Genomic DNA, 14,449 nt, shown 5'->3' with positions numbered 1-14,449 from the left:
TAGGCCTCGTGGAAGACCGCGTACATGATGGCTTGTTGAAGTTGAAGAGGTCCCGAGGGCGCAATGTTGAACAACAGGCACGAAACTCCATCACCTTGTCACCCGGCGCGATTCGAACGAACTGGAGTTTTCGCCCAAAATTTTCACACAGTTATGCACACCATCAATCGTTACTTTGATCAGTCTGGTAAGCTTCCCAGGGAAGCTGTTCTCGGCCATAATTTTCCATAACTCTCTAGACCTGGTATTCACGGCATTGTTCGTAGGATTTGCCGTACAGTAAAGATCTGGCCCGTTGTCGAGCGTCCGTCAACGAAGCTGGCTTGATCACTTCACACAAAATCATTCACTATTGGTGATATACGACGGAGGATGATCTATGATATCACTTTGAAGATATTGCGGGTGATTGCTCGAGAGTTCTCGCAGTCCAGTGTGGCGTGGTTCGTGTAGAAATGCCGCAGGACCCGTTCCTGGCACTCCTTTGGTAGCTGTTTAGTTCGCCATAGTCTGACTAGCAGTTTGTGCAGGCAAGTGGCCAGCTTCTCTGGGCCCATCTTGATCAGCTCAGCTCCGATACCATTCTTACCAGCCGCCTTATTGGCCTTTAGCTGACGGATTGCATCCCTTATTCCCCTCAAAATGGTCTACATACCCGACGTTTCTCTCCGCACGTCGCACACAGTCTTCTTTTTTGAGACCTTCACATTAACGGAAATCCTCCAATCACGTTATTGCCGCAGCATTCTGAAAACAGCTCACCGTTTTTGTTCATTTCTCCGGGACCATGACACGCTCATAGTCCGTGTTGTAGAAACCGATTTTCGCATTGAAGTCGACCAAGTAGATTCTGATTTTGCCATTGGAAATTTTACTCATGAAAGCATTTATCGGTAGCATCGGTCGGCGCATAATATTTGAATATTGTGGAGTTACTTACCCGTGTTTTTAATTAACGAATGATTATTCTCTCAATAATTGGCTGTGAACAGTTGCATAAAACGTTTTATTAATTAGTTTAGTTAAGTGTTTATCAACGATTTTTCTTGTTTAAGCCCACAATTTCCGAGCGCAAATTTTGATTTTCGTTCGAAAGTGATTTGATGACTTCCTGTAATTTCGTTACTTGTTCTCGATGTTTATTCTCCAGTTCATCCTTGTCCTATAAACAATTTTAACAAATTGATAAATCTGGCAATCTACAGATTCGAATTCTTACCGCAACAGCTTTCTCCAACTTCAGTTTTGCCTGGCGAGGCGATATAGTTTTACTGGACAATCCCAGCAACGCTTCCATTCTCGTACAGGCGCGTTGCTTCTCATTCAGTAGCTCCCTCAACTTGTTCAACTCCGCCAGTAGTTCCATGTTTTCTTTCATGAGTTTGATTGACTCGCCCGTATCCTTCGTTTGTCCACTCTTCAGTTTTGCGTTCTTGGTTAACTTTTCCAGATGTTCCCTCTGCCGGAGAAACTCATTCTGAACGTCTTCGTTTGAGGCTAGCGATTTCTGCAGCTCTTTGTCGTCCGAATGCCGATGGCACAGATCGGTGATTCCTCGCTTCAACTCATCGGGTTTTTGTATCAGTCCGGCGACGTTATAAATTTCTCTACAAACTTGTTGATACTGGTTTTTGGCACCTCGAAATTTGTTACGCTCCTTGCGAAGCTCTAGATCGGCACCGTAGTATTTGTCCCGAAGTTCTTGTAGTTGAAGAGCTAATTGTTTATTGTTTAACTGCAATTCTTCCAGTTTCTTCTCCATTTCGCCAATGACTTCCTTTTTTTCTTTGATTTCTCTTTCTTTCGGTTCGATTTGGCTTTTTAGTTCGTTGATTTTGTACGTTTGCACCTGTTTATATTTCTCTAATTCGCCTGTCTTTTTGACCATTTCGTGCAGCTTCCGCTCCTTTTCTTTTATGATCGCCTCTCGTTCTGAGAGATCTTTTTTCAGATCCTCTATATCTCGCTGATGTTGTTTGATCGCTTGCTGAAACTTGCCATGTTGGTACTGCAAAGTTTCTATGTCCTTACGATAGTTTTCTGTCTCTCGGCTAAGGGTAGAGAACTTTTTCTTCAGAACGCCAGCTTCGCCACGCCATTTCATGCAATTTTCTTCCTCTTCTTGAAGCTTCTTTTCGTAGTTCAGCTGTAGCTCGACTTTATTACGATCATTGTCAACGTCAACCTGTTTGCAGTATTCGTTAAACTCCAAACGTTTCCGTTCCATATCCTTTAAAAGTCCGTCGATAATTTCCTGTTTGTCCACCAGTTGCTTCTTCTGATCAGCCTCAAGTGATTCTAAAAAGGAATCATAAACTCAAAGGAAAATAAAAGAAATTGCATCATTCCTCACCGATCGTATCCTGCAAGCATCCAGCCGACCGTCGGAGCTTAATTTCGTAGTCCTCCCGCATTTGGTCCATCCGTTGTTTCATTTCGCTCAGTTTATCATATTCCATAATGATCTTTTCGTGAAACTGCGCCTCGAAATCCATCATCTCTTTCTGATGATCTTCCTTGGCTTGTGCAATACTTGCCGTCATCAAGTTAAACTCCTCCAAGTGAGACATTTCCATTTCTTCATTCTTTTTCTGCAGAATATATGCAATTTCATAAGTAATTTCAATTCCACCAAATACGAAAGCGACAAACCTTCAACTCTTCGATCGCAGCACAGTAGTCTCGATGAATGTCCCTCATCTGCTCGGAATGAAATACGTCACCTTGCTTCATCTTGTACTGAAACTCCATTATTTGCTGTTGAATTCGCATTTCCAACGTAGAAATCAAATCATTTTTATCAACCAAGTCTTGTCTTGCGATCAATATATCAGAACATAGTCCCAGCTCCGGAGCATGTGGCGCAGTTTTGCCTTCACTGTTCAAGATCGTCCAAATTATTAGCGTTCCATCCTCAGCCGCCGTCACCAGCGTACAATCATTGTAAGTTAAGCAAATTTTCGTGATCTTTGTATTAAAGAACCGGAAGTTACTACAGTTTCCGTTACTGCTATCCACATTGTACAAATGACCTTTCTCCGTTCCAACGAACATGATCAGATCCGATCTAGATAGCGCAATGTCCGTTAGTGGTGTTAGTTCTGGGATTTTGAATTCACGATTCTAAAACCGAAAAAAATGGAACTCAGGACAATCCGAACCCACATTTTGGTCCTTCTACTCACAATATCCGACTTGCACATCTCTCTTATCAGTCCTGTGTTCGTAATGGCAAACACGGAGACGGAATCGTTCGTTAACGATAACGATCGATAGTGAATTCCCTTTTGAACGATTTCTTCCATTCGCTCGCCGGTCACAACGTTCCACTTGTAAATCGCTCCATCGTTACCGCCAGACGCCAAGAAAAGATCATCACTAGACCACGATAAACTCAATATCGTTCCGTTGTGGCCTTTGAGTGTCTGCACAACCTCGAACGTGAAGATACAGATCAAACTGATGATCTTCTCGTGCGCCGCCGCCAACAGATGACCCTGGTTGGAGAACTTCAGCTGAGTGCAATTCGGGTAGTTGAAGGCTTTGGTAACCTTCAGATCGTCTAACTGAATTTGCATCAACCGCAGCAGATCGATGAATCCAACGGCGGCAAAGAAGCCAGATGGATGCAGTGCGATTACACCAATTTCAATCTGAAACTTTTTGACCAGTTCCACTTTCATGCTTTGGTAGTTCCAGAGTCGTATAGTCAGATCCTTAGCTGAAATTAAGACCTTTGTAAACATAAAATTCCACTGAAAAAAATGAGATACTTACAAGCAGTCATGAGAATAGGTTTCCAAGAGCATACAGAAAGCCCTACAATTCCGCTGACATGCAGCGGTTCGCCTAGATGTCGAAAAACCAGCTCACTGACCTTTAAAGTTTCCGGCACGAACAGCATTCCGATGTAGATTTGAGAGTGCTTTGTGGCGACCACGATCGTGTCCTGTTCGGCGTTCACGGCCACATTGATGATCTTGTACGATTGTTGATCGTAGAGTGTGATGGGGATTCGTATGATGGATTTCTTTATGAAGGCATAGTTAGTAGTTTTCTCGAAAACGTGAACCGAATTGTGGATCGAATAGAGAAATCCTGTGTTGAATTGCGTCAAGCAAAGAACGTCATGGCATTCCTTTTTGGCACTTGAATCGCTTTCTGGACTAGAGGACAGTTCACCATCAGTATCCGCCGAGAGATCAATTTTCTCCACTTCGTCAGCTCTTAATTTGAGTTTGAGCTCCCCAGATTCAACAAATATTAGCTCCGTCTCGGCCGTTCCAGCGGCAAGAGCCTCCCCCGTCAACCAAGCGATCGACGTTACCAGCAAGTTATCCCCCTTAATGGATCCAATCTGTCCGAATCCTTTGTCGGTTTTGTTCATGATTTTCAGCATGTAATAGCCACCGACGGCAACAATCGTGGCATCTCCTGGATTGCATGACAGAAAGCTGGCCTGTCCTTGCTGACTGGAATTGGAGGCCCGCCCGATGATGAGCGATTCATTCTTATCGAAAGAGAAAATGGACAGAAAAGCATCCGGTTCAACGGAAAGGACCGCAATCCCGCGAGAGTCAAACGTAAAGCAAATGTTTCCAATCTGGGTATTTGGGCAGTCAGGCGGTAGTTGGAGGGTCTTACGTTTCTTGAGCGTTGCGATATCGTAGATATTGATCAGGGATTTACTGGTGATGAGAAAACCGATGATATTAAAAAAATGAGTACGATTGTTGTCAGAACTGGAGATTTTAGAGATGCTATTCTGCGTGAAGCCTGTAATATTAACCACGCCAAAAACTCGTTGAACAAAATTAGATCCGCGCTATTTAAACGCGACCACAAATCCATTTATTTATTACCACACTAAAGCCGAAGTCTATACCGAAAACAAATGTTAGCGACGAATATCGATTATACTTACTTATCAGCACTCTTTTCGGTTATGGCAATATACCGCCGGTCTGGAGAAATAACAATCCTTTCCGGATGGTAGTTTTCTGGAAACCTGGAAATTGTATCAACTCATGAATAAAAGTGTATATCAATCTAAGATTTTTTTACCTTAAAAACTTCTGTTTGTTAGTGGCAAAGTCGTGGATGGCCAGAACCCCTGCCACCGGATAGATTATCTCTTGCTTTGTGGTGAAATGTACATTTCCTAAAATGTCCGTTCGCAGACCGAAGACATTCTTCGGAACTATTGAAATCGGCTTAGAACGACTTTCTTTGTCCATATCTACCGAAAACTTTAGACAAAACTGTTCTGCGAATTCCTCTGCGGAGTGCAAAATTTTTCACCGCCTATCGATTGGCGTGTCGTCGATGGACTAAAACCAGGCCAGCAAAATAAACAAACCTAGGGCCCTGGTGCATTCATCGTAGTTTGACCCCGGTACCTTGGAAACAGCGAAATTCCGATATACAAGTGAAAAATGCTTCCGGTTCGGTTAAGGTGCGAATGCGTTCGGTTGCTATTTAGAAGCAACAGGTCATCAGAACATTGACCACGACATACGACAAGAAGTGCGCCTGTTCGGTGTTGGCGCTGGCAATCCTATGGAAGGTGCGAATGGTTGGCAGAATCAGGGCAGTGAACTTGAAAGTAAAACGACGATCGATGCCGCGGTGGCCTACTTCTTTTATATGTGTCAGTTGAAAATCGCTTTTTATATAATGGTGAGTGAAGAAAGTATTTCAATTTGTTTAGTAGAGTTATTTTATATTTGTTGCTTATATCTAGCTTTAAGCACGTCCTAGAGGAATGATGAAACTGATGCTATCGGCAAAGTCGCCCCACTCTGTTCTTTTCAGTTGGAATGTCATGACCCAAGCAAGGATTATTGTAAACCATATGAGAGAACCAATTGCAGAAAATATGACATCTGGAAAAAAGTAAGAAAATACATTATCAAAAATAGAAATTAAATACAGAAGTTTGATGTTTAATACATTTTGTGTGTAGATAAAAGCATCTGCACAGTTAGAAAACACAGTCAACTCTCTGCAACTCGATGTTCTGTATCTCGATATCTCTCTATGTCGATGGTTTTCTCGGTCCCTCACAATCTACATACATTTGGGCATTCTAAAGAAACATTAAGAGTTGGACGTCTCAGAGAGAACATGGATTTGATGCCAGGCTTAACTGTTCATTACATATTTTTCTTTTTAACAATAGTCTCCACTAAAATTGTGTCATATTTTTGTTTAAGTTTTTTTATGTTCCCTCGTTCGATAACACATGATAGGCACACGGCGTTAGACGTCCCATAGCTTGCCGAGTACCTACTTCGCTGGCCAATCGCCATCGCCTTCGCCTTCTCCAGAACGTCTTTTTGCGCAAGCATGCGCATTTTCTCTCTGCAGAGTTTGAACACCGATACACAGAATCCCTCTACAGCCTATTAACGACATCCATAGCGAGGCGATAAAGGAGAGGAAATAATTCGGAAGTTTTACGCATCAGGTCAATGGCAGAGCGGCTGCACATGGAATACGGTGGGGTTTGAACACTGATCTACAAACGGGACTGTCTGTTGAGATAAGCTAACCAGCAGAGTTCAAGCGGAAGCAACTCAGATAGCAGTGGGACGAATGCGACTGTTACCGATAATGCGGCCGGATTCGAAGACTGAATATGAATCAGCGTTGTAGTTCGGGCCTATGGGAATGCTGTGAATCTTCCGGCAGTTGAAACATTGAAGGGTCGGTAATAAAACCACCCACCGAGGAGAAAAAGTAGTCTCCAGCTGGATGGGAGCAGCTATGGGAAAACTCACTCACTCACACGAACCACACCAATTTAAAATCCCCATCCATCAGCGAACACACGATTGCAAAATGAATGCTACTCAACCCAACAGCGAACAATCAACGATTCGTACCTACTGACTGCCCCCCAGCAGGAATAAGTGAAACCACAGATAGTGCGAAAAGAAATCGAGAGATGAGAATGATCCGATGTGTAGTGAGTGCAGCAGAAAACATTGAGTTGAACTCAGAAGATTGATTCAATTTAGACTCAATGATTCGTTTTGCGGCCTGATTCTTTCTGCCGAATCCTCACTCACCACTCAATTGCGATTCCATTCGTTTACGAACCGAATGTAAACAAATACTCGGCTATTCATCATTTGCCATCTGTGGGAAAGATTCGGTGATGAATTTTGTCTGTTTGTTTTTTGGCATGATTCTTCACTAAATGAAGCCAAACGACGAACAATCGAAATTGAAAATTTTGGAAGGGCTGTATTTCGCTTTAGTTTTCATAAAAACTTCCTTTTGCAACTTTTTTTTTTTCTAAAGAGGGAAAATCGACGATTTACTCTAACGCTCTCTTATAGTGTGCACAGGCAACAATTTGTTTAACGTTGGAAAAGAACAACTATAGCCTAGTTCAAATCGCATCCAGTGCTCAAGATGCATGCGAAAGACTTCGGAAGGCATTTCAAGACGATGGCCTGATACGGAGATTCGGATTGTTGGACCGGTTGACTTCGAGAACTAGAGGTTAGAGAACTATAGTTGCGTGGAGGATTATGTGGAGAATTTCGTGTCCATTGCCAACGATTTGAGCGAAACTGTGTTCGAAGTGAATGACCAATAGTTGGCGTCATTACTGATGAAGGGACTTCTAGAATACTCACCCCTATTCTTGTTTACGGACGAACGAAACTTTCGAACGAATGCAGTTCGTTCGAAACGTTTCCCCATTTGATTTTGCTGGCGTAAACAAGAATGCGCATCAGCTTTCGTTCCATCGCCATCGCCTTCACTGGCCTTTCTTATCATTTACCTGATGGAACAGGAAGTGAAAAATGGAAAGGAAGTGGAAGTTAAGTAGGAAAGGAGAATAGAACAGGTTTCAGGAGAAGGAGGATACATTCAATAATACGATACATTATGTAAAACGTAATGAAACGCGAAGCATAAAATATACTGGATAAATCAAACAATGGGAATGCATAAGATATACCATTTATAGGAAAGTCAATTATGTAGGCTCACACGCATTAAATTGGGATCTAAATAGAGGTGTCACAAAAAACACTGAGGACGTAACAATGGACGAACGTTAAAGACGCAACACAGAGTACACTGTGAAAAACTCATAATGCAAATCCATATAGGTGAAAATTTGTTGAAAAACTAAGAAACCGAACGTCAAAGACAAATCACAGAGTATTGTGAAAAACGCATAAATGCCATTAGCCGAAAATGTTATTTAGACTAACGGGTAGATAAAAGATATTTTAGTTACCAGATAAAGATTGTCGCTGTCGTCGCTGTCCGGAAATCCATATAGGTGACAATTTGTTGAAAACTAAGTAAAAACATATTCATAACCCCACCCTCACGATAAATGCGCAACGAAAGCTTGTGCGGCGTGCTCTCAAAGACTTCGTAACCACAAGGAAAGATCCTGAAACTCTTGACGGTTTTATCAAAGACTAATTAAGACTAAAGACTAATTAAGACGTCACTGTAGAGCTCATTCTAGGGACCAAGATTTTTTTATGTACAGGTTATCCGACTTCGTCAGTAGATGGGAATAACCAGCGCGGGGGGGAAACATATATTTTCAGTGCAAAACGTAAACAAACGAGCATAAATTCCATACAAAAATCCAAGATGGCTGAGTTGGGGATATTGACAAGTCGGATAACCTGTACATAAAAAAATCTTGCTAGGGACCACTTCTAGTATGTACTGCATTTGGTCCCTCGGTACCCAAGTTTAACACTTGACTATTTATCTGATTTTCTTTTAACCTTGCAGTTGCTAATGAACTAAAATTTTCTCTCAAAAATATGTAGTAGGCTGATGATCTGTGTGAACAGATGTAAACAAATTGTCCTGCCATTTTTTCTTTGGACGCTAGGGACGCTAAGGTAAAGTTTTCAGACGAAAATATATGGCCAATTAACTACTGGTTTCTTGCAGGTGGCTTGGAACGGTGCTGATAATGCCAAGCTCAGAACCATAACTGGACACTTAAGCAAACGCACCCACATGGCGTCTAGAACGTTCACCGCTTACAATCGACGAAAGTACCGATGGGTGCTGGGAAATTTGGGTGTGTTTGAGCGATTGTGCGCAGCAATGCAATCAAACTTCCGTAACTGCATACAAATCAAGTTCATCCACGGTAGTGCATTTGAAAAAATAAATAGGAGTTGTATTCGTTTACGATGTAACTAGTTAAATATGATAGGAAAAATACAAAAATATAATATCTCTTTTGCAGAATTACATATACCTATCTCATGCTAGATGTTTTTTTTGCTTTTAGGTATGAATAATGGAGATAAGACAAAGTGTTTGTACTGGGTCAACCGAATGAAGCCCAAATTATATTCGATCAAAGACTAATATGAATACTAATTATTGCCACGTGAGATAATTCATGAACATTTCCATTAAATCTTGCTCGTTTTTTATTAGAAAAAATAATGGAAATTTGGAAATTCGAGTAAAATAATTTCCTTAAGCAAAATTAATTTAAACTTTGCATGACGTTGCCTCGTAAACCACATCCGAAGCCACTGCTCTGGTTGCATTGGAATGGAAATACGGTTCCAAAATGAAGACTATTGTCGTTACACGGTTCGGTTCACCTGCACCCCAACCGCAGTAATTATTGAGCTAGAATGCGACATCTCAACCTAGAATGGGTTTATTTGGAAGCACAACCAATGGTCAATTGAGAACACCTTTCGCGTAACCATTTCAGCACTCAGCATCTGAAATATAAAGCGTTTTGTGTTTCATGATTGATTCTGAACATTTACTTCAGTGGTCCCCAGCATGCTTACTATCTAGGACCGCATAGAAATTTTGAGCTGTTGAAGCGGGCCGCAGTACATTTGCATGGTTTGTTTTTCATTTCATGTAGAATTTAAAAACTTAAACAAAATTATTTTTAATCTATTTCACATTTCAATTAAATTTGTTGCGATGAATCTATTTAAATAAGATACTTGTAAGAACATTTTATTCTACGGGTTTTATCAACGTAGCTGACTTTTAGTTGATACTAACAGATACTTTTGTGGTAGCGGACTTGACACGAGAAAAACCGTTTCGCATCAACATGTTTTAGCATAGTTTATATACAGAATATATATTAATCTATTTTTCCAATAGATCATATGTCATCCGATTCTAAGATTCTGAATTCTGATTCTGAATAGCTTGGAGCCTTGCACAACGGTAGCGTAAAGTACGTTGATATTCAGCTTATAATCGGGAGTTAAAAATAAAGCAAATTTAAATTTTGCCAAACCCTAACTTGGATTATCGATGTACCATCGATGTTGTTTGCTATTGGCCTACGTTGCATTTATGAAGTGAGGAATTTATTAAATCATGCTGGTGCTTAAACATCGCAATGATGTGAACTTGACAGATTCCCTGAGTATAACAAAAAACTGAGCATGATGAAAATCGTGTCATGTCATCTAATGGTTATTAACGGGCCACATGTAGTGTATATTCTGAAATACTCGCGGGCCGCAGGAAAAGTCTTCGAGGGCCGCATGCGGCCCGCGGGCCGCACTTTGGGGATCACTGATTTACTTCAATGTTTTGATCTACATAACAGTTAGAAAGTCGCCGTAGCAACACATGAGAAGTACCAGTTACTCAACTCTGTACTTGCATCAAGGTGATATCATCACGAGGTTGTTCAAGATTCTTCTCTAGTACTTCATGAGCACTAAAAAAGTATGCTCTTGTATGGGACATGAACGTCTTAATTAGTCTTTGGTTTTATGTTCGATAAAGCGTTACAGTCTACAATTGAAGGCTAAAAATTTCTTTTTTTCGATATTACCGAAGGATCTGAGCAAGCGTTGATATTCGACACTCATGAAAACCTGAGGCGCTTATCACAAGCGAAATACTGGGTTGCAGATGGAACATTTGAAACTGTTCCTGGTTTATTTCGTCAGCTATTCACTATCGAAGGGAGCACTGCAATCTATAGATCAGTCTTTACAAAGCTGATTGAAATTACAGATGATCTTGATCTTGAATTAAATCCGGGCGTTGTTCTGACAGATTTCGAGAAATCTCTCATCAATGCGTTTGCAGCAGAGTTCCCAGAAACAAGATATTCTGGCTGTTTCTTTCATCTCAGCAAAAACTGGTGGAAATATATCCAACAAAATAAACTGTTGCCGCTTTTCAACAAAAATCAAAACCTTTTTGAAATGTACAAAAGAACTCAAGCTCTCGCATGTTTGCCTGTCGCAAAAATACCTGATGTCTTCAAAAACATCAAGACACCGGCACCACCGGAACTCACAGGATTTTTCACATATGTCGAAGAATGTTATGTGAATGGTAGAATCAGGCGAACAGTAAAATCAGGTCATGTATCCAGAACAGATCCGTTGTATCCACCAAGTTTATGGTCGGTATTATGCCATACGGGGTACCGCCGGTTAGAACATTTGAACCAATAATTATTGACTGTGTGACCTGTGCCACAGGAAAGCAAGCTCGTGATCCGTTTTATTCAAGCACAAGTCGAGCTGGAGGATTGTTAGATTCAGTACATGCGGATCTCTGAGGGCCTATCGAAGAACCATCGATTGGTGGAAGCCGTTACTTCCTTACATTCGTGGACGATGCTAGTCGCAAGGTTTTTGTGTATTTTTTTATGTCAAAGAGCAGCGTCAAAGATGTATTCTCGAGTTCCAGTGTACAAAACACCATTAATCTGAATCCTCCTGAAGACGTTGCAATGTATACCTTGCTTCAGAATGCTGGTTAAAAATAAAATAAAATAAGCAGTTGTCAAGGCAGTTGGAGAGGCAGTCAATCGACCAAATCATGACAGTTGGATTGAAGCAATGAATGAAGAAATGAAGGCATTGAAAGGCAATAACACGTGGGAGCTGACTGACTTGCCAGAAAGAAGGAAGGCTATACGCAACAAATGGATATACAAGACCAAACGAAATTCAGATGGTGACGTAACTCGTTACAAGGCCAGGCTTGTGGTGAAGGGCTGCTCATAACGTTCTGGCATAGAATATGCCGAGGTGTATTTCCCGGTTGTGAGATACTGAACTATCCGTTACCTGATGGCTCTCGTAGTGCAGCACGATCTTGAAATACAGTCAAACCTCCATGAGTTGATATTGAAGGGTCCATCTACTCATGGAAATATCGAGCTGAGCAATAGCTAATCTTTGGAAAGCTGTTTGTAACCCAGAAAATATTTTTTAGCTCACAGTAACGCAGAAAATATTTTATAATATGGTATAATTTGCTTTCATTAATCGACTCATGGAGGTTTGACTGGAGAGATAATGGATGCCAATACAGCGTTTCTTTAATCAGACCTGAAGAAAAAAAGTATTTTTATGGAGCAATCAGAAGGTTATGTGAAGAATCCTATCAAAGTTGCCAGTTGAAGAAAGTTTTGTATGGCCTAAAACAATACTCGCTCCAAAGTCGACCCGTGTCTATACTATAAAGTTGTTCACAAGCAAGAGATGATTTTCGTTACAATTTACGTTGGTGATGCCGTGCTGCTAATTACTAACAACTCGAAATTAAAGAATCAACTTAAAGAATTCCCTAACAATCGCTTTCAGATGAAGGACCTTGGGCAGCTGAATTGTTTCTAGGCCTGCGAATCGTTCAGGATAGGAAAAAAAGAATACTACAGCTCAACCAAACACATTACATTGAGGATGTGTTGAAACGATTCAATTTGGTTAACTGTAGACCTGTGGCAACCCTAGCTGATCGGGGAAGTAAATTGTCTGATTCTATGGTTGCAAAAACGGCGGATGAGATTCAACAAATGAAGAATGGCGAACGGCACGCGACCAGAAATTTTGTTGGTAGTAAACATAGTCAGCCAGTTCAATAGTAATCCAGGCCATCGTCACTGGGAAGCTGTGAAACGAATCATGCGATACCTCAAGGGAACTTCTCACTACAGCCTGGAATATAATAAAGAATGTGATCAGTTGTTTACTAGATATACGGACGCGGATTGGTGAGGAGATCCATCCAGCAGATAGTCGACTACATGTTATATTTTCAAAATGATGGGAGGAGCAGTTTCCTGGAATGTTAACCCGTATCGGCCTGAGTAAAGGAAAAAAAAAATCAAATTGCTGCCATTTCGTCATTTTATGTCGTCTTTATTTCTGGTTTTGTTACTGTTCTGTTCGTACGGATCCCAGAATTCAGAATATATGTTGAGCCTTGTGATGTGGTTCTCCTATCCGGAGTTATTCCGGAGGGTCACTTCAGATGCAGAAAATTTGATTACAACTTCCATTTTTGGCGATATATGGCCAAGAAAATTGCGTTTATTTCGTCCGTATTTATACCATTCCGGTAGATTTGTATACACCTGATTCTTTTTCTACGCGGTTGGATTTTAGACTGATGCTGAGCCTTAAGCTCCAGGCTTTCATTATCTTGACCGGCGGATACTTATTTTTCATGAGTTTATCGAGGATTAAACATTGGTTTTGGACAAGGCCCATAGGCGATTTTTGAAATACGGAATTCATTATAAAACTAATATCTTCGAATTTCCGTTATCTGTTCTTGAGACACTCATAGTTTGAAACATATGAGTTTTGAGTTTTCTAAACATTTTTTTTAGTTTGAGGGCCCGATCTTCTAAAAATTTTGTCTCTGGTGGGGGGAGGGGGGGGCTAATGTCCAAACCTGCACGCATGCACCTCTTTCAAGATTAGCCAACAGAATGAAATCATTCCGAAATTCACACTAAAATCAATCAACATTTTTGATACCTACATTTACGAATCTCCTTCTGTTCATCGTACGCTGGCTTCCGGAAAGCTTCACTGAAGAACCAAACCGTATTGATTGCCCACACGAATGGAAGAAGTGCAAATCCGACTAAAATGAAGTTTAAACAATGGCTAAACTTTCCTGATGAAAATTTTATCCATATTTACCTTTGAAGTACCATTTGCAAAGATATAGCTTACGCTCGTTTGGTACTCGGTTGAGATCCATGGTTTAGACACGAATGCCCGATTTCGTAGTTTAAATCTAATTAATAAATTTAGGCGATGTAACTAAATTTCTATGCGAGTACAACACAAAACGTAAACAAATCAACAGCTGTAAGCTGCCGTTACGTTGAAGCTCGAACCCACACTCACACATTCGTGTTCAACTCACAGCATAAAAATGATAGATAACGTGGATAACGAGCGTAGCGAGTATAACGGTAACGTTTTTAGTTTGGGGTCCCCATCTATTGGTAAAGTATGGAAGCACGGATGTATTGCGATTTCTTATAGGATTTTTCTGTTCATTCTAAAGAATCAGCACATTTTTTAGGCTATGTTGTAAAAGGAGAACCATCGATGGGACCGGCAAATAAATCCAAATCTAATCTGTTCCAAATTGATTAGTTATGATGAGTCGCCGTTTCAAA

General features: G+C 40.8%; 2 protein-coding genes across 2 annotated transcripts; both read right to left on the bottom strand.

Annotated features, from left to right (window-relative positions):
* Positions 1–987: 987 nt before the first annotated feature.
* Positions 988–5,632, bottom strand: LOC134213015 (cilia- and flagella-associated protein 57-like). Its single transcript, XM_062691462.1, has 8 exons — positions 5,065–5,632; positions 4,925–5,008; positions 3,778–4,688; positions 3,186–3,721; positions 2,653–3,123; positions 2,354–2,591; positions 1,220–2,298; positions 988–1,162 (listed from the first exon to the last, which is right to left on the bottom strand). The coding sequence occupies exons 1-8, from the start codon at positions 5,235–5,237 to the stop codon at positions 1,034–1,036; spliced, it is 3,621 nt and encodes a 1,206-aa protein (XP_062547446.1). The 5' UTR covers positions 5,238–5,632; the 3' UTR covers positions 988–1,033.
* A 69-nt stretch (positions 5,633–5,701) lies between these two features.
* Positions 5,702–14,135, bottom strand: LOC134213016 (gamma-secretase subunit pen-2). The gene is made up of 3 exons (XM_062691463.1): positions 13,962–14,135; positions 13,798–13,902; positions 5,702–5,885 (listed from the first exon to the last, which is right to left on the bottom strand). Exons 1-3 carry the CDS (start codon positions 14,020–14,022, stop codon positions 5,746–5,748), a joined length of 306 nt encoding a protein of 101 aa, XP_062547447.1. The 5' UTR covers positions 14,023–14,135; the 3' UTR covers positions 5,702–5,745.
* Positions 14,136–14,449: the final 314 nt, after the last annotated feature.

This window comes from Armigeres subalbatus, chromosome 2, assembly GCF_024139115.2.
Source record: "Armigeres subalbatus isolate Guangzhou_Male chromosome 2, GZ_Asu_2, whole genome shotgun sequence".
NCBI classification, from domain to species: Eukaryota; Metazoa; Arthropoda; class Insecta; order Diptera; family Culicidae; genus Armigeres; species Armigeres subalbatus.
This window is presented reverse-complemented; position numbering and strand designations above follow the sequence as displayed.